A 26,586-nucleotide genomic window follows, 5' to 3' on the forward strand; every position below is an offset into this window, starting at 1 on the left:
GACCAATACATGACATGTCATATTGGTATCACAGATGAATGGCATGTGGTAGATCTTCGCCATTTTACCATTAAAGAAAATCAACTCAAATAAAAAAAAAGAGTACATCTCCTTTTCTTCTCATTTAATCCTCCAATATTTAGTAAATCTACATGTTTTGAAGTTTGAAATACACAAATTTGTTAGTTTATTGTATATGTTATGCATGTTTTAAGCTTGTACCGTTAGATGTATGGATTTTTCCCCAAAAGTTGGACAATATCCAAAATTATAAAAAGAATAAGTTTAAATGTTCAAATGATATTCCTATAGAAGGAAATAACTATAAGATGGATCTATTATTGATCTATTAAATTCATTGATCTAACAGCTACTTATGTTAAAATCAATATTTTTTCTTAATTTTTTAGAAAAATTTCAAAAATTTTAAAAATAATTTATTATATATATATATATATATATATAATGACTTTTATAGTAGGAAAAAACCATAAGATGGACCTATCAATGATCTATTAAACTCATTGGTCTCACAACAATATAATGTGTCTTGTAATAAATTTTTAGTTGACTGAAAGCTCAAACTTGTTGAATGTTTTACCAGTAAAGTTATTATGTGATGTCTAATGTTCTAGACTCCTGGAATTGTTGATTATAAATAATTTTGATTAAAGTTTACTGGGCTTTGATGCTCAATCAATGCCCAACGATCATCATTTTTTCTTTTGGAAGAACATGTGGTTTTAGAACATAGAATAGATGCTACCAATCCCCTTTTACATTATTTGAACGAATTGTGGCATCGATCACCAAACAATGCCCAAAGTCCATCAATAATATACAAACAAACTTTGGTGTTAATTATGGAGACCCAAATTTAAAAGTACTCATTGCTTACAAAAAATTAAGAGAACATATGTACAACCGTCTTTGATCTTTCAATAGATGCTTTCATGATTGTGAGCTGGCAAGCCCTTGAGCACGTCCCTGAGAGCATAGTAGTGGCTATCACACTTATGATCTGAAATCAAGTTGCTGGATAGGATGATCCTCTGAAAATGTTCACCTGCATGCCTCTTCCAGAGAGAGTAGGATTCATTGCTTTTACTGCTGCTGCTTCCACTACCTTTATCTACTTTCCTCTTAAGATAATACATCGTCCCAGGTACAAACAACTCTTCAGGTGCTGTGGTTTTATCCTGTTTAACAATTGAATTACTGCTTGTTGCAGGCTTCGGGGTTGAAGGGACTTGGGCAACAGTAGATGATATTTTCCTGATGGAAACATCTGACAACAAACAGAAAATTTTGCAATGGAATCAAAGGACATGTGAGAAGAATCAGCCATCTATTCTTTTTTTTTTCCCCTTCTAATTGATGCCACACCATCAAAAGCAGTTTATTCATAAAGACGAATATAAAAGGGAGATACAGATACCCTTAAGGCCCCACTCACTTTATAAAGTTTATTTTTTATTTATCTTCAAAAAAATACTTGCCTGGGTAAGTACATTCACCTATGTTCTTTTATTTCCCAGGTAAATAAGATAATGATCGTTTTAGCCATAAAAAAACCATTATTAAAAGGGGCAATTTTAGCCCATCCAAGTGTTGGCAACTTTCCCCCCAGGTGGGAAAATTATTTGCCCACCTGGGAGATGGATACATTGGTCAATGGGAACCAAAATCCCATTGGCCAACTTTCCCCCCTCATAAAATCCAAAAACAAACGGGCTCTAAATCCAACAGAGACTTGCATGAGGGGAGACAAAAACAAGATGGAACCAACACACAAACTCCACCTATCAACATAGAGAGAAAGAGAGAGAATCAGAAATGACAATATAAATAGAGGTATAACACACCAAGTCCTCAGGCTCATTTCTCCCAAATAAAAAAAAGGGCCGAAATAAACTGCTTGACTAGGGTATCAAGCACAGATATGGGTAATAGAACAATATGTTCATCTTGAGATTTGGATATGCTTATATGGATTTCGCATTTTACTATTTCACTGTATGGATTTATATCTAGATGATTAAATAGGTCCTTGTTACAAGCAGAAATTGGCTTACATCTCAAAGGGCTGGCACTATCAATTCCATGAGTCCTACCTTGCATATTCAACAGTCAACTATCAATTTGCATATTTATTTTAGAATATATCCATTTGAATGCCTAGATCCTAATGTAGATATCATTGGATTGCATACTGTCCCATTCCCATGTTAGAATGACAGCATAGTAAGAATGTTAAAGCACCATATAAATCATTAACAGTGTAAAATAACATTGCTAAAAAGCTTACACAAGGTTAACTTATTTTCCCATGGCAAATGTGATAATGCAGGCCTTTCTACTTACCAGAATCATTGGTCTTGCTTCTAAAATTGGCATAATCAGCAAGTTTCCGAGCCACATCTTGTACTGAAGAGACAACCTGCTTTGCATTTGCAACCAAGTCAATGATTATCTTCCACTCTTCCTTCTCCAATACACTTGACCTAGCAAAAGATAGACATTCAGGTACTACATTCTGACTACTAAGGTCATGGTTATTTTGGAAAATAGATTATTAAGATGATGATAATTGAATAATAAATGGATGCCAGCAGCTATCCACCTAATGAATAATGCCTCTACATTTTTTTGTTGATATTTCTCAATGTACAGGGCTGACATTTTCAACACTTCATACTTCCTGTAACTAGAAAGGCAAGCATCACGTTAATATTTCAAATAGTTTCAACTAGCTCTCTTAAATGGAGGGCCGAGTGAATCATTTAACCCAATCCAACAAGGACACCAACTATATTTGTCATCAATGCTGAGGTATTAACCTAACATGTGACAAAGCAAGCTCACAAGAGTAAACCAAGAAGCAGACTTAAGATCCTATTTCTGCAATTTACAAAGGTTTGCATGCCATTTGTTAATGTGTCAACATCATCAAGTAACATTAACATAAGTGTAATTCCTAACCACGAAGCATCGAGGCAGAACCCAGTTTAGCCAAGTCAACTCTCATTTGTTCAACAAATCTCCCAAAAACTACGAAAAAAAAGTGTCAAAAGGATTGGAGATTCCTTTGATGTTTTTATGATCAGTAACTTATAAGCATTTAATTAATAATAGAAAAAGAAAGGAGAACAAACTGGAATGTGACAAACCACCCCTTACAACTAAAGCTAGCCTAGCCACCTAACCCATTTATCTTTCATAAGAAAACAGATTACATCCTATGAGGTTACTCCCAAAAATAACTCATTCTTGTGACTCACACTTGCCAATGAATCAGCCAAGGTATTGGTTAACTTGTTGATCCAAGTGAGTGTGGCTCTCATCTCAGCATCTTCCCAGCCAAATGTCATGGCTCTCTTATTAAATGCCTATATCACCAAGAGCCCATGCTATTGTTTTTAAAAAATCCCACCACAAGCCAAAGTCACCTTCTATCACTACATTCCTGTAAACAATTTTACTCAATTTCAATCCATGAAAACTGCCACTAACTCCTTCCCACAATTGAACCAGAATAAATTTCCAAAATCAGACCTTCAGTCAGTCTTGAGCATTTCCTCCTTCCTGCATTTCTAGGTTTGCCAAGGCTACAACAATCAAAACTTGTTTCATTGAAAATAATGCCTTCAGTCCACCAACGTGATCAGTTTATTTCTTTCATGAAACAATGCCTTAACGCCATAATTGTCAAGGCGACACCTAGGTGACAAGGCACCCTTGGAGGCTTGCCTTGCCCAGTTGCCAAGCAGTTTTGTATACTGTGTAATAAAATACTTTTATATTGTTATTTTTTGAGATTGTAATTATAAAATAGACATTATTAAAGAATAATATTTTTTTTGTGTTTATAAACTAACTTCTTTTTATTATTTTCTTATTTATTAGGGCTTAATCAACACAAGCATTGCTAACTGCTGTATTGAACCCTCAATGACTTCAAAATCTGAACCAATAATTAAGAGAAGAACTTAAAATTTTGTCTAATCAACACTTTTTTTTTTTGAAATATCTAATCAACACATTTCTTCCACTTTTTCTTTTCTTCTTTTCCTATAACAAAAATAGGGGTTCAGCCCCTATATTTTTTGAATTTTCTTTCTTTTCTTCTTTTTCTTCTCCTAAATATGTTGATTTTCTAGACTTAAACATGAAGTTTATAATTTTCTTACGAAAATTATGGATGGTTATTAAAGAAAGTTGGTGATGGAGCAAAAGGAACTACCCTAGGATACATGATTTTTGCATAAAAAAATAGGCGTCACCTAGGCGACAAGGCGCCCCCCTGTCGCCTAGCCTCACCTTGGCGCAACTACCCTAGGATACATGATTTTTGCATAAAAAAATAGGCATCACCTAGGTGCCCCCCCTGTCAGCTAGCCTCACCTTGGCGCCTTGAAAACTATGCTTAATGCATGGTTGTAAACTAATACAACTTAAAGATTTTACTACAGGCCACTTTTCTTATTTCAATTTTTATCACTCTTATTTCAGTTTCATTTAATTTATACATTAGATTACTTTAGTTTTTCTCTCTCCTTTAGCACAATTAGCTTTAGTTATGATGTATGGATCAGTGTTTTAAAAGGCATGGGAGACATACGCCTGAAGGCACTCCCAAAATGCCCTGAGGCGTATGCCAGAGGCACTGACACCTTTGAGGCGTACGCCTCATGAACTTTTTTCATGAGGCGTACACCTCATGCGCCTCATGCACATCTTATATAAAAAGACAAAAAATAAAAAGAAAAAAATAAAAAAGGAAAGGAAATGAAAGAAAAAGAATGAGAAGAAAAAAAGAGAAAATGAAAGAAAAGAAAAGGGAAGGGAAGGGAAGGGAAGAAAAGATAAGGGGAAAGAAAGTGGTATGCATATTTATTCTTTTTAATATAAAATATTTTTATTAAAAATAAAGAAAAAATGAAATCCTCCTTCCTCTTCATCCTCCTCCTAACCCCCCTCCTCTTAAGGAGGCTTGCACCTCCTTGTGTTTGGGATAAAGAAATTAATTTGGAAGACCACATAAGGAGGGGTATGGTATTGGAATTTGCCAACAGTGATTGTGTGCTATGTGCAACATGTCCACAATCTGCTAATCATCTTTTCCTTCACTGTCAAATCATCAGCTAGATGTAGGCCAAGTTCTTAGGAATCTTTGGCATGAAAGGGTACTTCCCAGCTTCTGTTGAAGCTTTTTCTCCCATTGCTGATATCTGAAGGATTTGAGTAGAAGAGGAAAAATATTTTGAGACATGATGCCTCTTGCAATTTTATGATATCTGGGGTGAAAGGAATTACACATCCTTGAAAATAGAATCAATACTGATGAAATAGTAGTAAGGAAGGTCAATAGCATTTAATGCCCCTCACAGACGATGCACAAGTCTTTTTCAAGGAGCTCCTTGTAATTCTTTCCTGACTTGGAAAGTTTATTTGTGAACAATCATTTTCTTTATATTGTTACTTTTTGTACATTCCCATTGTACAATGCTTTGGTGTACATGAGTGTTGAATCATTCTGATGCATATATTTTAATAACATGCTTTTACGTAGTCAACACCATATTCTAATGCTGTACTTCTTACCAATTGGTTTGAAAAATTTCATTCCTCAACCTTGTCAAGGAAGCTACGCTTAACCTAGGAATTATATCATCCTGCAAATGGAACAGAAAAATGAAAACCAGTTTGAGCAACTAGACATAACAAACAAATTAACTTGTCTTATACAAGTCTTTGAATGAATCCATATACCTGCAAGACAATAGTTGAAACATAACTGGAGCAACTTTCTGCAAGTTCTTTAGAGACACAAGGTGGTGTTGCAATCCCAATGGCAGAGACAATATCAGGACTAAAACCCAACTCCTCCTGTGACTTTTTACGTAGCATTATTGCAAGTAATGAAGCTGTAGCACCACCAAGAGAATGCCCAACCAGCCTCAACCTAAATCCCTGTAGATATATTAGGCTCACCGAAACAATGAAAACATATGTCCTAATAAATACAGGTCTACCAGATACATCATAAAACCAGATTGTCCAGAAGATAAGGTCACATCTCTACCCACCTCATGTTTCTCCAAGCATTTTCTTAATGTTCCAACCTCATGATGAAGAAACCAGCGAGCAGCTTCAGTTGTACCAAAGTGGGTTGAGTAGCCTTCAAATGTCATTTCTTTCTCACTTGAAGAAACAATATCAGTTATCAGGTCATACACAGTATGAGTTCCACGTATTCCAAGAACTACAAGCTTGTAGCGGGTGTCAATGCCTATATAATATCCAGGCCGCATCACATTGGAATTTTTAACAAACTTCAAAATGTTCTTTTCTCGAAGCATGCTGTGCCGTGCAAGACTTGCAGCATTTTCCTTATACGCCCCTTTTGCCAGTTCAATGTGATAGATGAGCTCCTGAACCTAATAATATTACAAAACTACAAGTTACATAAATCTCTGAGCATTAAATATTTCAGATGAAGAATAGTGATTGAAATTTCTAGAGTAATAAATGTTCCCATATCAGCTTAAGTTAGCACTATGAGATATTTTGTTCATCATGAGTAAGTATAACTATTGTACAAATGGTACAGATTCAAGTAATTACTATAGATTCAGATGAGATCTGAACACCCTTCACATCTTCCACCAGGCCAGCAGCTGCTTGACGAAGATAGACAAGAAAGAGACCTACTGTAAGATCACTCAGGCTCCAGTCCTGAATCCCAACCTTACTCCGCTGAATGTGTGCAACAATCTCTGTAAAAGAGCGACTACTAGAAGGGGAGTTTTGCCCATCATTATTCCCTGCAAAATGTGAATACTAAATTGGTCTTGTGGAGAGAAAAAGAGATCTGAGGAACCCATGTGTGCCAAAGTGCAAGCCTCTTTTTCTTTTGTGATGAGTAATGTGAAAGTTGGGAAGAACAAAAACAAAGTTTTTAAAATCAATTTTCTCATGAAAAATAACAGCAACCATTGTTGTACTTTTGTTGGCAAGAAGTGATCATATGAATTTTAGTTCTGTTAGAAGAAAGTGTATGGCAATTACCTATAATTTTTCTGATTCTATACACACCATCTACACAGTGAGCCTTAGAGAAGCATCCAGGATTCCAACCTACCAAGCTAAAAGAAGAAGATTCTGATCTCTATAGAAGCTTAGGCAATCAAACTTCTAATTTTTCTGTTCCTTGCATGCATTAATTAGAAATTGCCTCTAACTGGGAAATCAAACAACTTTTTTTAATTGCAATTGGATCCATTATCGGAATTATAAATTGAACTCCCGAATTTTTGAAATTTAATCCTTTCCTACTAAATTCTTTTAGCTGTAATATCACTTCATTCTTCAATATCCCAATTAGATACTACTAAGCTTTCCAATCCCAGTTATTTACAAATCAGTCCTTGGGTATTATATTTGGTCAAAGAAAACCTTTTCTGAGTGCAATCCAACTTTGAAATATAGTATCTAATATATACTTTTATAGTTATAATTTAGAAAAATCATTTCACAAACTCTTTGCAAACCACTGGATCCAGATACGTTTTTCCAAATATTATTTAAACCTCACGGGTTCAGATGGATATTCCCTGGAAACCAAATAATGAATTCCTTGTTGAGAAATAATTCACTCTAGGGCACTACACCATCAAACCAAACTACTCAGGTATTGGTCAAAGATTGATCTCATTGGGTAAGCAACTCAAGGTTGACAACATAGCACCCATATTGACATAGCCCTCTTAGGTCCAGGGATATAGGTGAGAAAATATTTTTTCTAGGATAGAGAAACAATTCACTCAGATATTCGTCAAGATTGATCTCATTGGTTAAGCAACTCAAGGTTGACAACATAACCTCCAGATTGACATAGCCCTCTTAGGTCCAGGGATATAGGTGAGAAAAGATTTTCTCTAGAATATATCACATTATATATAATTATTAGTGGATTTGTTTAATGCTACACCTATGTGTAGACCCTGGGTCTTCACTCAAGTGATTGAGACTTTTACCCTATCTTATAGAGGTGTCACACATAAACAATCTTTTTATCTTAGTGAATTGTCCAACCTCTACCAAACCGTGAAAGAATACAAGTTCATAGGAATTGAGCTTGAATCTCCTTCATGTGCAACTCATGCACACAACCACAACCAAGTAGGTACTCTTGCTCAAGGACAATCTGACCCATCTCATGAAACCAAAAAATCCAATAAGTATGTATTAATTAATGGAAGTTTCATTTAAACTAAACAAAATAACATAAAAGGATGGCTTAAATGTCTTGATTTTTAGCAGGTGCATGGATTAATTGCATCAGGCACGAATGGTTGCTTACTCTCATGTTTTAATGTGATTTCTCCTCAACACGAAAACTACCCTGCAATTTCTAGCCGTTATGCCAAAATATTTGTAGTCATCCTCTAAATACTTGAAGCATATCAATCATAAGCAATATAATATGGAAAGATACATGACTAGAAAGTGACAGACCTGTTGGCAGAGCCCACCTGTACAACTGCACAGCTGGTTCAAGAGCTTTCATGATCCAATCAACTTCTAACTTCCGCTTGTTATCATTCAAATTCTCTTCATCAGAACTGTACTTGCTGATTCTCGAATCATAACTTATCTGCTTATTCAGATTAGGCATTACCGGAACTCGCGATACATCCTTCCCCTCTCTCGAACCGTCAGTTTCCGCTTTATCCGTTTCTGACGATTGTGATTGACACCGAACAAGAACCTTGTATGCAAAACGCTTATACGACTCCTGCTTTTTTAGCATATTTATACTAAAACCTGTGCAATAAAGAAAAGAAAATTGATCCCAAAAATAAAAATACAAGCAGCCAGCCATCAGTTTAGGTAAACACAAGCACTCTAGCCCTACAATTTTTAAACTAGATAAATGACACAAAAACAAAGTACCAGCAATAGACTAATCTGGAAAAGAGGATTTGAAATGTGAGCCGAACCTACAGTCTCATAAAACCCTAGAAGAACTTGTTCATACAAATTCTAATAGAACAATAGCTCTATATATAGCTTACCTAGATGATGGAAGAAACGCTTCATGGATTGATTCGCCATTTCTGGTTTATCTGCTGAGAAGAGTAGAGTTCGTTTAGATGAGGGTTCGCTACTTCGTTAATCGTTTCACTAAGATTAAGAAAATGGCAGTTCTCCAACGCGAGTCGCCAATGGCAATCCGGCTCATCAACCGCCCACCGTGGACAGCCGACGATGACGATGGTGATTAAGCAAGCAGGTAACTCCTACGGAACGGAAGTGCTGAGAAGTGAGAACCCGGGTTGCACATGGTTACTTTGGATATCGAAACCTTGATTTGGGTATATGACCGTATGACATCGTATCGGGCGTTATCGGGTCAGTGCTGCAAAAGGGGAAAATCCATATATGCAATCCGAATTTGATTTGTTTACATTCGGGCGTTATCGATAACCGTATCGTATCGGCACTTAGAAACGGCCGAAACTCTTTTTTTTTTTTTTTTTTCAAATTTGGGTTTTTTGGAAAGCTTTTAGCATGCTTTTTATTATTGAAAAATTGGGGGTCTAAAACACCTGGAAGCAGGCATTTCGGACCGTATCGTTTTCAAAAGATACGATATGATATGCCCGATAGGGATGCAAATGGATCAGATCGGATTCGAATCAGAGCATATTCGAATCTGATTAGGCACTATTCATGTCAAATCCCTAGTAGGAGTCGATCTGAACTCTTCAATCTTATCTGATCTTATTTGACACAACTTGTTTTCTTTAAAAATTAATCAATTATTAAAAGAAAAAAATAAATATATCAATTTAAATAAAGAAAAAAACAAAAATACAAGTAATTTTTTAATTATTTTCATCATATATATACATTTTTTATAAAAATAAATAAATAAATAACATATATATATATGTATTATATATATTTATAAATATATAAATATATAATACATCGGATTGGATCTTCTCGAATTGGATAAGGGTGATCTGAATATCCGACCAAGAGTGATCTGAATTCAACCAAATAGGATTGGATCTCAGATCAGATCAGATCATGATCCAATCCATTTGCTCACCTAGTTTTATATCGATTGGAATCGAATTTGGATTGCAATCGAATAGGAGAAAGCATTATGTTGGATTTATATGGGTTCGATTATGATATTGGAAAAGCATGATCGAATTGGAGAAAGCATTATGTTGGATTTATATGGGTTTGGTTATGATATTGGAAAAGCATGATATCTCTAGGCGGTGTTTAGCATCGATGTCATTTTTTTAGAAAATAGTGCCACATAGGCATCGCATCAGAAAAAGTGGTGCTTTAGAAAGCGGCACTTTATTTGGTACCGTTTTTCTAGAAAAAAGATTATTGCTCTAGACCACACCTTGAAAATCATAAAAGTTTGGAATGAAAAAACACCAAATTCAATGTTTTCTCATAAAACAACCCATTGCCACCAGTGGTGCAATGACATGGCATCATCTTGGCCTATTGGGTGTTGGATAATGTAGACATAAAATTCATATTTTCGCTACTTTTTAAACAACCTTGAAAAACTTGTTGAGTATTTTAATTTTGTAGGTGTTTTGATGGGTTTTTTTTTCTAAATTTGAGTCTATAGGAATGTAAAGAAAGTTTCCGAAGGGTTTAGGGAAGAAAGAGGGATTCTGAAATGGGTTTAAAAGCCCTCTTTCGAAGGCTATTCTATTTGTAACAGTGAAGTGGTCGCGTATCGGCTGATACTCAGCCGAAATATACTGAAACGGGCTGATACCAGCCCGATACGAAGTTGATACTGTTTCGACACGATGAAAAGAGATGGTACATTCGATTTAGGACCATCTCTCATGCCGGTAAGTCAAAAAACCAATACATATTGGCCGATATGTGACGAAATTTTAAACATTGGCTAAAAACACTGGTTTATTATGTTTTTGGTCCATCTTGGCCCGCTAACTCAATAATCAAAATTTATACTACCTCATTGAAAGGAGTACATTTTCACCAAAAACTCATAAACTACTTGATGGAGGACGGTTCGACCCGACCTATGAAACGATGACACGTGGACACTGACTTAGCGCGAGCAACAACTCAGCATTATAGCCTAGTGACGGGCCCATAAGGCAACTCGATGTATTGTAGCCCACAACAGGGGAAGCTCGCCACGACGCGAGCTTCGGGTTCCCCGATCTCCCTTTGAAGGAATACCCTGAGGCAACTTTAGCTCGCGAATGAGTCACCTGGCCAATACCCCCTTCCCAGGGCTAAGGCACCCTGAGTTGCCTCCGAGCTCGGGGTCCCCTGACCTTCCCTAATACCCAAGCTCCTCCCGATGGACCTCAGGTCACTCCTAGACAAGAACACACCGATCTGCCTATAAACACCTGAGGTGAAAACACCTCATGCAAGACAGCTAGGCTTAGCTTGCCGCAGGCAGTTCACTGCTTACGAGATAGCCCAGCACAGAGTAACTCACGAAAGGGTAGTCCGACATATCGCAGGAAGATCTCCTGCCCGACCGCCATACCCGACAAGTCTGGGGACAGCAGCCATGTCCCTCGCCAGGCAGTGTCGTGCCTGTCACCTTTAGAAGGTGTCGTACACCTAACAGGCACATACCCAGCAGTGACGGCCCTGCGCGTGCCACCTCAGCCCTGTCAATAACGGCTGCAGCAAGTTGGCGGTGGCAGTTATACTTGCCCTGTCAAAAGCCAGGGGCTAGAAGCAACCGATTTTTTCTATAAGGAGTTGAGTACCGAGGAGAACAGGTATGGTCTTGATTATTATCATCTTCATCTTCTATACTCGCGCTATCTTCACTCTTAGCATTCATCTTCTCCTTACTTCTCCCATCGAGTACTAGCTTAATCATCGGAGTGTTCCCGCCGGGTACCTCCCCAGGATTCTTCTTCTTCTTAGGTATCTTCCAGGAGTCAAGTGAGTGCCAGCTAGGAGTGACCAGATCGTGCTACATCATTTGGCGCCATGGGAATCGCTTCGAAAAGCCTTTCTCTAAACCTTCACAGCTCTTTCTTCTTTGAAAACTTGACACCCATGGCTTCCTCAAGCAACATTGGATAAAGCACGGAGATGGATTATTCCAAGGAACAGCCCCAGCTTCCAACTATCTGCATCAGACAGTTCACCATCCCCCTCTCGGCGGATGGGATCCTTAGCCTGAACGTGCCTCTTACAGGGGCACCCATCGTTGCTCCACTCCCTACTACAGTCAAAGCAACCTTCACCGAGCCCTCGGTTGTGCCCCCAGCAGCCATCCCGAACCAACTAGAAGACTTGATGCAGTGCATGCGGGCCATGCAGGCTCAAATGCAACAATTCTAACAGTTTCAACTCTATCAGCAACAGGTACTACACCAGGTCTCCTAGTACCAGTATCAGCAGCAATTCCCTCAGCTGCCTCAACCTCAGCTTCAACAGCCGCAACTCCCTCCGCAACACCCAACCTCACAGCGGCTAGGTTTCGCCGTCAGGAGGAGCACCTTTCTTGCCAAGGAGAGCCCCCTAGAACCCTCCTAGGAGCCAGGCCTCCTCCCGCGGCAGACAAGAAAGACCGGCCACTCCGGTCTCACCACGGGCAGTCAGGTCGGGAGGACCTCAGCTCGCCAGATCCACGTTGCCTCAGCCCTCCAAGCCCGATACCCCATTCTTAGAGAACCGGTTCGAGATTCTGGCCGTAGGCTCCAAACAAGATCCCTCTGTCCGCAACCATCACCAGCGGCCTGAGCTATTTCTTGCGCATACCATCCCGGACAACACAGAAGTGAGCAGTACAAACGCCAAGCCCACCAAGAAGCAGAGATGCCACCGCCGAGCTCGCCGGTCTGCCACCCACGACCTGCCCGAGCTCGGAGGCAAAGAAGATGTAAGCTCGGTCAAAGTCAAGGCTCTCATCCTTTTAGTTCAACACCCTATCTCCCGAGCTCCTGGCAGTCCCAATGCCTAAAGACTTCAAGCTCCCTCCTCTTGACAAGTACAACGGGTCGTTCGACCCAAATGATCACGTAGATGTCTTCCAGTCACAAATGCACCTGGCAAGAGCCAGTGAGTTGTGCATGTGTGTGGCCTTCTCCACCACTTTCAGGGGAGCAGCTTGCACATGGTACCGAAACCTGGCGCCCGGATCAATAAGAAGTTGGGGCAATTTGTGCAAGCTTTCACGTCCCACTTCGTTACCAGCAAGCGGGGTCTGCGAACCGAAAAAAGACTCATCAACATAATGCAGAGAGAGGGAGAATCCATTCGGAGCCTTCTAGTCAAGGGGACAGCCGAAAGAAAAAGGATGCAGCTCGGGGGGCAAAGCTGGGCCAGTCGTTCTAAGCTCTTGTAGCGGACCAAACTGATTACACCCCACTGAATGCGAAGCAGGTCGAAATCCTGATGGCGATCAAGGACGCCCTGTATGTGAAGTGGCCACCCCGTTTGAGGGAAAATCCCAATAAGAGAAATAAGAATTTGTACAGTAGTTTTTACAGAGATCACAGTCATAGCACTAAAAATTGTAAAAACCTCCACGACGAGATTGAGGAGCTCATCCGTCGCAGATATTTAAGGAACTTTGTACAAAATAATAATAATGATAGTAATAAAACAGGTCGGCAAGGGGAGCATGGTAAGAAGGCTCCCGAGTCCAGCAGCAGGCCGGCCGAACAGTCACAAAGGCAACCTCTGGAAGAGAGGCCGGTTCGGAGCACCATCCACGTGATAGTGGAAAGTTCGATCGTCGCGGGTTGTATGTCAGCAGTAGCTTGGACGTCAGTTTGTGAAGTCGCCCGGGAAGAACAGAATCCTCCAAAGCGGCCGAGGACAAAAGAGCCAATTTTCTTCATAGAAGATGATGCGCGAGGGGCCCACTACCCCCACAATGACGCACTCATGATAAAGCTAAGAATCAACGAATTCGAGGTTAGGCTCGTACTCGTTGACTCGGGCAGCTCAGCCAACATCCTCTTCAAAGCTACGTTCGACCAGCTTCAGTTGCAGAGAAGCGACTTGAAGCCTGCGGACATTCCTTTGGTGGGCTTCAGCAGAGAAGAAGTCCGGCCCCTTGGGAAAATAACAGTACCTGTGGAAGTTGGCACATGGCCTTGCGTAGTCAGATTCAACCACGACTTCCTGGTGGTCATGACCCCCTCCCCATACAATGCCATAATAGGCCACCGATCATCCATGTCTTACGAGCGGTGGTCTCCACCTATCATTTGGATATGAAGTTCCCAACAAACTTTGGTGTGGGGGTAGCACAGGGCGACCAGCTCGAGTCCCGCAAGTGCTATGTCGCCGCCCTGAAGGGAAAGACCAAGGTGGCTGACGACCTCAAACTGGAGTGCCCTATGGAGCAAGGCGAAGAACGAGCCGCACCCATGGAAGAAACAGTCACAGTCCCAACATCAGTAGCAGACCCAACTCGGACACTTCAAATCGGTACTTCCGTCCAGGAACCTCTACGATCCGAACTGGTAAGCTTCTTACTTAAAAATTTAGATATTTTTGCATGGTCCGCGGCAGAGATGCCCGATATAGACCCCGACCTTATAACTCACAAGCTGAATATTGATCCTGTAGTTAGGCCCGTTAGATAGAAGAAACGCAACCTAGCACCGGAGTGGTGAAAAGCGGTTGACGAGGAGGTAGAGAAGCTCCTCGCAGCTGACTTCATAAGAGAAGTCCACTATCCTAGCTGGGTAGCCAACCCCGTCCTGGTAAAGAAGGCCAACGACAAGTGGCGCATGTGCGTCGACTACACCGACCTAAACTGGGCTTGCCCAAAAGACTGCTTCCTGCTCCCCATAATTGACCGCTTGTTGGTCGCGACCTCAGGGCATGAGTTGCTTAGTTTCTTGGATGCCTATTCAGGCTATAACCAAATCAAGATGGACTCGACAGACAAAGAAAATATTGCCTTCATCACGAAGTTCGGTCTATACTGTTACAAGGTTATGCCCTTCAGTTTGAAAAATGCATGGGCAACCTTTCAAAGACTTGTAAATAAGTTATTTACGCCACTAATTGGCAGAAAAGTAGAATGCTATGTAGACGACATGGTCGTCAAAACTTAATTTTCACATGAAGTCATACAAGACTTGCATTCTGTTTTTGAAATTTTGCGTAAGTTTAATATGAGACTGAACCCAAACAAGTGTGTATTCGGTGTGACCTTGGGCAAGTTCCTAGGATACATCATTAACCAGTGCGGCATTGAGGCCAATCCAGACAAAATTAAGGCCATCTTAGATATGAGACCACCCCGAAAGTTGAAGGAGGTTTAGAGGTTCAATGGCCGCATAGCCGCCCTGAGCAACTTCATGTCCAAATCGGCGGACCGTTGTTTGTCGTTCTTTAAGGCAATCAAGAGCAAAGGGTTCGAATGGACCCAAGACTATCAGCTTGTGTTTGACGAGCTCAAGAAATTCCTCGCTAGTGTGTCGATCTTAGCCCAACCCGAGGAGGGTGATATTTTAGAACTGTACCTCTCGACAAGCGATGAACTAGTCAGTTCGGTACTAATAAAAGAAGTAGGTCAGGTTCAACGACCCATCTATTATGTTAGTAAAGTGTTGTAGGGAGCAGAGACGAGATACCCAGAGATAGAAAAGCTGGCATACGCACTGGTAATTGTAGATCGAAAGCTCCACCCATACTTCTAGGCTCACATTGTTATCGTTCTCACCGAAAAACCTCTGAGGCGAGTCTTACTTAAGCCCGAGGTCTCTACTCGGTTGATGAAGTGGGTTGTTGAGCTCAGTGAGTACAACATTCAGTACAAGCCACGAACTACCATTAAGACCCAAGCCTTAGCAGATTTCATCGCCGAGTGCACATTCAGCTCCGAAGTCCCCAGGTCAGTTGAGCACCAGGCTCTCAGCTCGGGTGAGCCCAAAGCTCCCAGGCCGGTCGAGTCCAAGCCCTGTGAGGTAGCAGACAGTGTGGCATCTCTCCTACTTTGGCCAAGCACGAGCTCGGATGAAGAGCCTTGGATCCTTCACGTAGATGGCTCCTCAAACCAAGAGGGCAGGGGAGCCGAAGTAGTTTTGCACGACCCAAGTGGCACAGAACTGGAGTATGCGCTACGCTTTGAGTTTGCGGCATCTAATAATGAAGCGGAGTACGAGGCATTGATAGCTGGACTAGCTCTAGCCAGGGAAGTGAAAGCCAAACACATCGTTATCTGTAGCGACTCCCAGCTCGTGGTCAATCAGGTCACCAGCGAGTACGAAGCTCGCGAGCCAACCATGATCACCTACTTAGCCAAAGTCAGAGAGGCCCTGCTCAAATTCCAGTCACACTTTATCAGGCAAATCCCAAGGTCGGAGAACGCCAAGGCCGACCTTATCCAGATTAGCCAGCGCCAGCGACATCACCATGAGAACCGTGTACATAGAGGACTTGCCTCGGCCTAACATTCTTGTGGGGGGAGGGGAGGTCGCTCCCGTCGTTCAAGTAGAGCCAACCTGGATTGACCTGCTCGCGAGCTTCCTGCTACACGGGACCCTCCCTGCAGACCACAATGCGGCCAGAAGGGTGCAGCGCCAGGCAGCCAAATACGTCATGATAGACAAACGGCTATACCAGAGATCCTACACGCTCCCCTACCTGCGTTGCTTGCGACCTACCGAAGCCGAGCTCGTACTCCACGACACTCATGAGAGGTTGTGCGGCAGGCACTTGGGGGGTAGGGCTCTCGCCTAGAAAGTACTTTGACAGGGGTATTATTGGCCAACAATGAAGGCTGATGCTATTGAGCTTGTTAGAAAATGTGACAAATGCTAGAGACATGCCAATATTCACCACCAACCCACTACCGACCTCAAGTATCTCACCAGTCCGTGGCCCTTTGCACAGTGGGGCATCAATCTACTCGAGTCATTCTCTACAGCAACGGGTGGGGGGAAGTTCTTAGTAGTAGCAGTGGACTACTTCACCAAGTGGGTAGAAGCCGAACCCCTTGTAACGATCACAACCCAAAATGTCCAAAACATATTTTGGAAGAACATCGTGTGTCATTTCAGATTACCTCGGGTATTGATTTCTGACAACGACAAGCAGTTCGAGGACATCAAATTCCAAGATTGGTGCCAAGACATGGGGATCCTTACTGAGTGAAACGAGTGCTTGGGGAAGGAACGTACAAACTCGATACCCTCGAAGGGAAACAAGTACCTCGGGTATGGAATATTGTCAACTTGAGATAATACTAACTGTAAGAACTGAGTAGGCCACGAGCCACTCCCAAAGCCTAAGGGCCAGAATATGAGCTAACATGACCTCTGCACAACAGGACCCGGTCGCTTCTACGGCATGGGAAAACTCTGAGAGTGGGCCACGAGCCACTCCTCCAGCCTAAGGGCTAGAACGCCGAGCTAATGAAAAGACATCGGCAGCATACAAGACCTAGTTGCCTCATCAGCATAGGCTAAGTGCTTGCAATGCCTAAGGCATAGGCATTTCGGCCAGGAACCCTGTGACGGATAGCTTGCCCTGGCTTGCAACAAGTTGAACCCGTAAAGGACAACCGATGCCAACTTGACCCGAGTGCAGACAAGTTGGGCATGTACCCTACTATGTCACTCACCTCGGTGTACACAAGGCTACCCCTACTAAGTGTCGGAATACGGTTTGGGATGAAATAAGTTAGGAACTCAGGTAGGCCTAACAGGTGTGCGAACTCAGAACCCAAAGACAACAAGCTGGTGTGGGGGGAAACGAGGCCTAGAGGGCCCCCCTATTTATAGCCCCAGTGTCTCTGAAGCGACGACCCAGATCTAAGCAGATTCAGCGGCTCGCAGGCGCACTGACCGCATGCCTTATGAAAACCAAAGGTGATTGGCGGTTCCCCAGAGCGACGCCCCAGATCTGAGCAAATCCAGCAGCTCGCATGTGCACTGGCCGCACGCCTTCTGAAAACCAAAGGCGATTGGCGGCACATCTTCCATGATTAAGGCAATGACGGCTGCACAACGCTGGAAATTAAAAGCCACTTCTGCACATTTTGGGAATCCGAAAAGTCAGAAAATCTCTCGGTACTCGCAGACGCATTTAACGCGAGTTGTCAATCAAGTTTGAATTTCGGTCAAATCAGTCCATCACGCTTCATGAACTCCTTGCGCATAGGCAATGCTCTTAGCACAAGGAGTGGGGGGAAATTGATGGAGGACGGTTTGACCTGACCTATGAAACGATGACACATGGACACTGACTTAGTGTGAGCAACAGCTTAGCAGCATAGCCTAGTGACGGGCCCATAAGGCAGCTTGTTGTATCGTAGCCCACAACAGGGGAAGCTCGCCATGACGTGAGCTCCGGGTTCCCCGAGCTCCCTTTGAAGGAATACCCCGAGGCAACTTTAGCTTACGAATGAGTCGCCTGGCCTACACCCCCTTCCCAGGGCTAAGGCACCCCGAGCTGCCTCCGAGCTCAGGGTCCCTCGACCTTTCCTATTACTCAAGCTCCTCCCGATGGACCTTGGGTCACTCCCAGACAGTTAACATGCCGACTTGCCTATAAACACCCGAGGTGAAAACACCTCAGGCCAGACAACTCGCCACTTACAAGATAGCCCAGCACAGAGTAACTCGCGAAAGGGTAGTCCGGCATATCGCAGGAAATCTCTTGCCCGACCGCCGTACCCGACACGTCTGGGGACATCAGCCATGTCCCTCGCCAGGCAACGTCGTGCCTGTCACCTTTAGAAGGTGTCGTACACCTGACAGACATGTACCCAGCAGTGGCGGCCCCGCGCGTGCCACCTCAGCTCTACCAATAACGGGTGCAACAGGTTGGCAGTGGCGGTTATACCTGCCCTATCAGAAGCCAGGGGCCAAAAGCAACCGATTTTTGCTATAAGAAGTTGAGTACCGAGGAGAATAGGTATGATCTTGATTATTATCATCTTCATCTTCTATACTCGCGCTATCTTCACTCTTAGCCTTCATCTTCTCCTTGTTTCTCCCATCGAGTACTAACTTAACCATCGGACTATTCCCGCCGGGATTCTTCTTCTTCTTAGGTATCTTCCAGGAGCCACGTGAGTGCCAGCTAGGAGTGACCGAATCGCGCTACATCACTACTGCTTATTTAATAAGCACTATTTTAGATAATAAGCACTCAAAGTTGTTTATAATGGTTGTTCATAATTACCTTTCCAATGCTCAGTTACATTAAGTGACATGGTGGATTTTTATTGGTGGTTGAAGAGTTTTTTCTACATCCTGGTTTGTAAATGATGTGAGGATTTTTATTGGTGGTTGTAAAGTTTTTTTCTGCATCCTGGATGCAAACGATGTGAGCTCCATCTCCATTACACAAGAGTGGTCTCCATACCTAGTGGTGGTATTTTTCAAACCAACCCATCCATTTATTAGTGGGTTGGGTCCTACTTTTTAGTCCCGGGTCCTTAGTGGATGCGTCAACCCAACAAAAATAATTTTAATGTGTTGGGCGGGATGGATAATGGGTATCCAAGGAGCATCCATCAATAAGTTTTTTTATTATTTTAATATTGATGGGTGATGGGTATTGATGTTGCCCAATCTGGATGCTCCCTCATGGCAGACAACTCAGACTCTAATGTGGAGGTTCACTAAGTCGAGCTGATGCTGATGTGTTCGAGTTGAAGCGTGTTGTAGACGATAGAAAGAAGGTGAGAGTGCCTAGGTATCTTTTACTTGGGGAGGGCACTCTGATGCATAAGTCAGTAGGTGAATGGAGATTCTTTGAGATTGTGAGGGAGCTTGTGAGTATTAGTGTATGTACATTTCTGGGTGGATTTGGACGCTTTATATAGGTCCCTGGACTCAAGGGGCTTAGGGTAACAGTCATGAGCTCTTTGTGGAGAAGTTTCCATATTTTTAGGCTCATAAAGGTGTTAGTTGAGAGATCTTTGCGGGAGTTACAATTCATCCAAGTGAAGTTGAGATGAACGACTCAGTGAGTCGTTCTAATGGTCGCGCTGTTGGCGCCTTTGGTGGCAAACTGCTAGGGACGGTTAGCAACCTCTTCCTCGCAAGTCACTCAAGGTCCTCTCAGCTCAGCTAGTTTCTATGACAGGTTGTTGTAATCTTACGGCTTTGCCAACTCGGCGGCACCGAGGTGAAGGTTGGCCTTATCGAGGTGCTCCAGGCTAATTTACCGAACTGGTCTACTGGTTTAGCGTTGAGGTATCATCTGAGTGCCACATGTCGCTAAATGATCGAAAGGACCAAATTACTCCTCATCAAATATCCTTCTCCTCTCTCTCCGTGTATGTGTGTACTAGACGAGACAAACAATGAAAAACACAAGCTTAAGCTTAGATCAATATAGCTAGGGCTACAGTGGAATTTTTTTTTGCTCATATTTCATCCATTTTCTGCTATTAAAATAACACAAAATGTATTTTATGTACTCATTACCTTGAATGCCCAACATGCAGTCGCCATGCATAAATAAGCATCTCTACTCTTGTCTTATCTGAGAAGGTAATTTCTTCATCTATGAGAGAGGAACCTTCCATACCTGATCCATTCATCATTCTATTGCCTCGTAATGATCTTGTTTTGTATTATTTCTTCTCTTTTGCAGATACTTTTGTCTTTGATTTTGGTTTGTATTCGATGAATGGCAATTATTGTTGTCATTTACTACTTTCTTCTCTTGTTTTATTTTTCTGCTCAAATTCTCTCTTGTTCTTAGTTCTTTCCCTCCTTTTCAAGGTCATTTAATTTTTGGGGTTCCTTTGCCCTTCATTAAGAAGAGAAATATCCCACTTCTTATTTCTATAATTCATTTTATAATTGTATTTCAGTTTGGTTTTGTTGCAAGTTATTTTTCGAATGTTTTTTCCTCTCTAGTGGCTAATGCCATAAGTGTGAAAGATTGTAATATGAAATTCTCAGTGGTAAATATTTAGAAGCATTAAAGAAGCTTTCCAATTTTTAAATAATTTAAATTCATGGATGGCTCATGGCTAGTGACAATGACTCAATGAGAGTATTGACATGCAGTAAGATGGGTGTCACCCAGAATTACAAGATCCCAACCACCGTGGACTTTTCCTGGTTTTCCACCAGTTGCAAGACACAATGACAAACAAGGTTTAAAGCTAATAATTTATAACAACATACAATGACAAAGTTTTGTCTAGTGGAGATCTAATGACAAATAATGGACCATATTCTATTTCTATTTTTGTTTTTCTTATAATTTTTCTACACTTTATGCTTTCTCTATAGTTTGTTATTTTTTGCACTCTTTTGTTGTTTTTTACATTTTGTATAATTTCTGTTATATTTCTCATTTTCTATATTTTCTATAATTTGTTTATATTATTTTGTAATTTCTATTTTTTTGTGTAATTTCTGGTTTTTCTGTTTTTGTAAACTATTATTTTCCTTCATGTCTATGCTTTTATAATTTTTGCTATATGATTATGCATTTCTTTTTTGTAATTTTTCTTATTTTTTGTGCATTTTTTGCTTTTGTAATTTATATGATTTTCTACTTTTCTATTTTTTATCATTCTATATTTTATATAGTTTATATTATATTTTTTAGAATTTATGTATGTCCCATTTAATGAATGAAAAGTTAATGGGTTGGTTAGTATTATAGCGGGTGCGGGTTGAACCCAATCCACCCAATTGAAACCCTTGTCCATACCTAATCTGATAGGGTCCAGAAAGCCAAGTACTTAGTGGGGATGAGAAATTACCATCCCTACTTATTATATCCCATCAAATTGCTTAGGTATCCAACCTCCTCGACTTGATCAAGTCAAGGATAGAGATTAATAGGATACCCGATCAAAGACGAAGATGGAGATGGGGAGTGAAGAGCTTGCTTTGCCCCAACCCCAATTGTATATATTCTTTATATTATTTTTCTAATATGCTTGCAAAGGGGCTCTTGCGTTGTAGGGGCTCGCTCATAAATTATCAGGCTTGAGGTCAAGCTCAATTCGAATTAGAGACTTGAGCCCAAGCTAGGCTCAAGATAAAAGCTCGGAAGTTCAAGCTAGGCTACCTTTGATTGTAGTTCTCCCTAGCAGCTGAGGTGCTAAGCTGAGGCCTCCCTCAATTGTTGAGGTGCCAAGTTGAGGTCTCCCTCAACTATTGAAGTGTCGAGCTGAGGTTTCCCTAGTAGGCGAGGTGTCGAGCTGAGGTTTCCCTAGCAGGCGAGGTGTCGAGCTGAGGTCTCCCTTAATTGACAACGTGCCGAGCTGAGGTCTCCCTTAGTTATCGAGGTGTTGAGTTGAGGTCTCCTTTAGTGGTCGAGGTGTCGTCGAGCTCAACCTCGATTCGAATTAGAGACTTGAGCTCGAGCTTGGCTTAAATACAAAACTTGGAAGTTTGAGCTCAGCTACCTTTGATTGTAGGTCCCCTAGCAGCTGAGATTCTGAGTTAAGGTCTCCCTTAGTTGGAGAGAGACTGGCATTCTTGTAATTTCAAAGAAAAAAAGTGTATGCGCGGGAGAGAGAGAGAGAGAGAGAGAGAGAGAGAGAGAGAGAGATTGTAGGAGAAAGAGTGGCATTCTTGTAATTTTTAAGGAGAGAGAGAATTGATAGGAGACAGAGTGGCATTCTTGTAATTTGTAAGGAAAAAAATCAAATATTACTATAAGATTCCATTTCTTACATCGTGTGGCTTTCTTTCATATGCATTCCAACTTAATATATTTATATTATACAAAAAAAAAAACAAAAAATATTGTAAGATTCCATTTTTTGCATCTTGAGGCTTTCTTTCGTACACATTCCAACTTAATATATTTATATTGATATTCATATATAATATATATTGTTTATATTATATATCAAAATATATAAAATATTATTTATATTTAAAAAATTCTCCATTATTTTGAGTAAACCCTTTTCAAATAAAAAAACTTTTAATTAAAATATCAAGGATTTAGGTCTCAGATGGGAAACCCATCTTCATTAGGGATCATTGATGGAGGTTAACCTTTCTCCCCGACAGGGATTAGAGTTGAGGATGTGGAGTATGGTCCTTGCCATATGGGTCAAGGATGGATATTGACGTGGTAGGGAAGGGTATTATAGGGATACCTGGTAGAGGATAGGGATGGGGATGGGGAGTGAAGTCCTTAACCTATCTCAAGCTATATATATTACATATCAAACTACACAAAATATTATTTATGTTTTAAAACTTTCCTTTATTTTGAATAAATCTTTTTCCCAAAGCTTTTAATTAAGAAAATATGGGATTTAGGTCCAAGATGGGGAACTCATTTCTATTAGGGATCGGGGATGGATGTTAACCTTTCTCCCTAATGGGATCAAGTTGAGGATGGGGAGTATGGTCCCTATTGTGAACCCACCCAATTATGACTAAGTTGATTTTATGATAATGTCTGTCCCCATTGATCAAAGGTCTTGGATCCACCAATAGTTGTAATGCAATTGTAGTTGATGAAAACCTGGAAAAGAGAGGCATTTCTTCATATCTCCTATGTCTAAAAGAAAAATAGCCCATCATTCATGCTTTCCTGCTTTGTGACTAGGGTGCAAATGAATCGGATCATATTCCAAAGTCCAATCCTATTTTGTTGGATTCAGATATCCCCATTTCGAATTTTTGGGTCATATTGGATTAGATGATACGACACAATTAAAAGTTAGATTGAATTCAAATCACCTAAGGTTTTAACCTACATCTGAATTCGATCTGAAATCTAATCGGATTTTAACACCTTGGATTCAAATTCAAATCTTAACAAACTCATATTAGATTCAGATTTAATTTAACTTTGCTTTAATTTTTTAAAATACAAAAAAGTTGATTACTTTTCAACTTTTATATGCAATACATTGATGTAATTATGTAAAATAACATACTAAATTTATTATATAAATTCATATAAAATATAATAATGATCATATATTTTTTATAAATTTAAATATAATTATATAAAATTTATATGTTAAAATCAGTATTTCTCATAATACAATCATATTCAAATTTTAATTAGATCAGATGAAATCAAATCCGAATTTGATTTGGTTATTAATCTAATGCATATTACAAAATCCGAATTAAATCCAATTATGTAAAATCATCACTCGAGTCCAAGATAATCTGATTAGATGTCGAATCAGGCCATCGATATCGGGTAACATTGACAGACCTAGGTGGTGGTAGTGGATTGAGTAGAGCGAGATTTCCATACCAAAATAGCAAAGTTCCTTGGTAGATTCTCTTCTTCCCCTCAAGAAGCATCATTCTTTTTGGAGGTGCTTCTTGCTTGGTTGTTTCAAATTGAACGTTGATGGAAGTGTTATTGGTGCAAGTCTTATTGGTTTTGGAGTTGCAATAAAAAATCACCACGAGGTCCACAACCATTTGATTGCAATAGTTTTTGGGTCATCCAGTGTTGCCCACTTTGCAAGCTGAAGCATTAGCAATCATTAGATGTCTAGAGTTGGTGTGCAATTATAGAATAGGCCCAAGTGGGAAATGATTGCATGCCTTTGATTGAAGTTGTTGAAGGTGGTGAAGTTGATCTGGCATGGACACTCTTTGTGTGTTTGTGTGTGTGTGTGTGTGTGAATGGATAGTTTAGGATTGGCCAAGACTATGGGTGTCTCTTTTTATTTTTATCTTAAGGACAAAGTGGGCTAGATAACATAGTGTAGCCCTCCCCCAAGCATCACTAAAGCAAATATACAAAAATAAGGATTTGGGATAGTATCTAAAATTCAACATGACTTTTTTTCGTTTTGCATTTTTCTTAAACTCACCATGATGTTTTTAAAATTTTCAAAGAGCCCCTTGTCAATGAGTTTTATTGTCCAAAACTCACATTTCGTTAGATTTCCATTATATCGACATTAGTGACCATTAATATAAATTGTCTATGTAAGCATTTAAGTATTTTACATGACCAAACTACCCCTAAAATGGCCATTCAACCTTATTAAATACTTTTAGGACAAAATTTCCTTGAATGGCCAATCAACCTTATTAAATACTTCGGGCCTTGGCCGAGCTTGATGTATTTGGCACATGTTTGACTCTAAAATTGATATGCCTAATGCGGGCTTAGGCCTAGATTAGGGGTAATTTTGTCGCAAAATATTGAATAAGCTTGATTGGCCATGTAAAATGCTTACATGGACAACTTATACTAATGGTCACTAATGGTGATCTAACGGAAATCTTAACTGAAGGTGAGTTTTGGAAAATTAAACTCAATGATAGAGGGCTCTCTAGAGTTTTTGAAAAGTCATAGTGGGTTAAGAGAATGTGAAAAAATCATGGTGTGAGTTATAATCAAGGATTAAAATATTGATATGATATCAATCAGAATCGATACAAGATATGCTGCGACACATCCAATCGTGTGTATCGACAAGATACAAGTTAATATCGGTGTGTATTGCACTAGATTGGCTGATACGGACTGGTACGTGCCGATACACGTCTATGCCACTATGCAACTAACACCTTGAGCCACTACGCCATCATACAACTTGTGATATCAAGTAAAATAAAATGACTTTTATTAACTTTATTATTAACATGCAACCTAAACAAATAATATATGTTTATGTTCAAAAAGAAAAAGTTAAAATAAAAAATAACATTAAAAATTAGTACTTTATAAACATTAATGAAATAAACAATCTATCAAATTTACATTTATAAAAAAAATTGTTTTTTACTCTCAATAAATTTATATAAACAAAAATATTAATAATAGAATAATTATTTTAGTACTTAAAATTCATAAATTTGTACATTATATGTTTCTTCTAATTTTAATATACTTTTTATAAATTATTCATTGATATAATTTAGACTAAAAAATAATATATTTCTTTATCATTAGTAATATATTTATTACTAACAAAATTGGTAGATTATTAACAAAATTGTATGATATTTATGTATCTTGTTATATTAGTAATATATTTCTTTATCATTAAAATATACATTTTTATGTATTTATACTTTATTTGTGGCTATTTTGACTTTTAAAGTTAGTGTAATTGATGTATTTATGAAATTTGTATTATTTTACTAGCGTATCCACATGTTTTCATATCTTTTGCCCGTATTCATGCATTTCCAAAGCATATTTGTATCCGTATCCAAACTGTTTGATACGATACCCAATACCAATACTTTAATCATTGGTTATAATATCACTTAAGAATTTAGAGCAAAAAAACAATTTAATAGACAGACCTTCATTTACCAACCAATCTACTAGAAATAAAATTGGTAATGGTCTAGCTCATTTTTTAGCTAAAATGAGTCTAGTTCTTAGTCTAACATGGCCAAGATTTGGGCTGGGCCCATTCAAAGTTTAGCAAAAGTTAAGCACAAGTCTGACCCATGAGAAGGTATGCTTGCAACTATCATAATAACTAGTCACATTTTATCTTTTTGGATAACATCTTAATTGTAGAAACTTTTTTTATCAAATATATTACAACTTGGACCCTCGTCTTTTGTGCTTTGATTCCTCCATCACGACAAGATGTGAGGCATAACTTGAGATGTAAAAAGG

The 26,586-nt window shown here is 39.9% G+C and overlaps 1 protein-coding gene across 1 annotated transcript; it reads right to left on the reverse strand.

Annotated features, from left to right (window-relative positions):
- Nucleotides 1-758: 758 nt before the first annotated feature.
- Nucleotides 759-9,370, reverse strand: LOC148864944 (alpha/beta-Hydrolases superfamily protein). Its single transcript, XM_088974922.1, has 8 exons — nt 9,081-9,370; nt 8,521-8,829; nt 6,628-6,827; nt 6,090-6,440; nt 5,773-5,973; nt 5,605-5,675; nt 2,365-2,504; nt 759-1,288 (listed from the first exon to the last, which is right to left on the reverse strand). The coding sequence occupies exons 1-8, from the start codon at nt 9,118-9,120 to the stop codon at nt 939-941; spliced, it is 1,662 nt and encodes a 553-aa protein (XP_088831048.1). The 5' UTR covers nt 9,121-9,370; the 3' UTR covers nt 759-938.
- Between the last annotated feature and the right edge of the window lie 17,216 nt (nt 9,371-26,586).

This window comes from Nelumbo lutea, chromosome 3 (assembly GCF_056320005.1).
Source record: "Nelumbo lutea isolate HS-2025 chromosome 3, American lotus-T2T, whole genome shotgun sequence".
NCBI lineage: Eukaryota > Viridiplantae > Streptophyta > Magnoliopsida > Proteales > Nelumbonaceae > Nelumbo > Nelumbo lutea.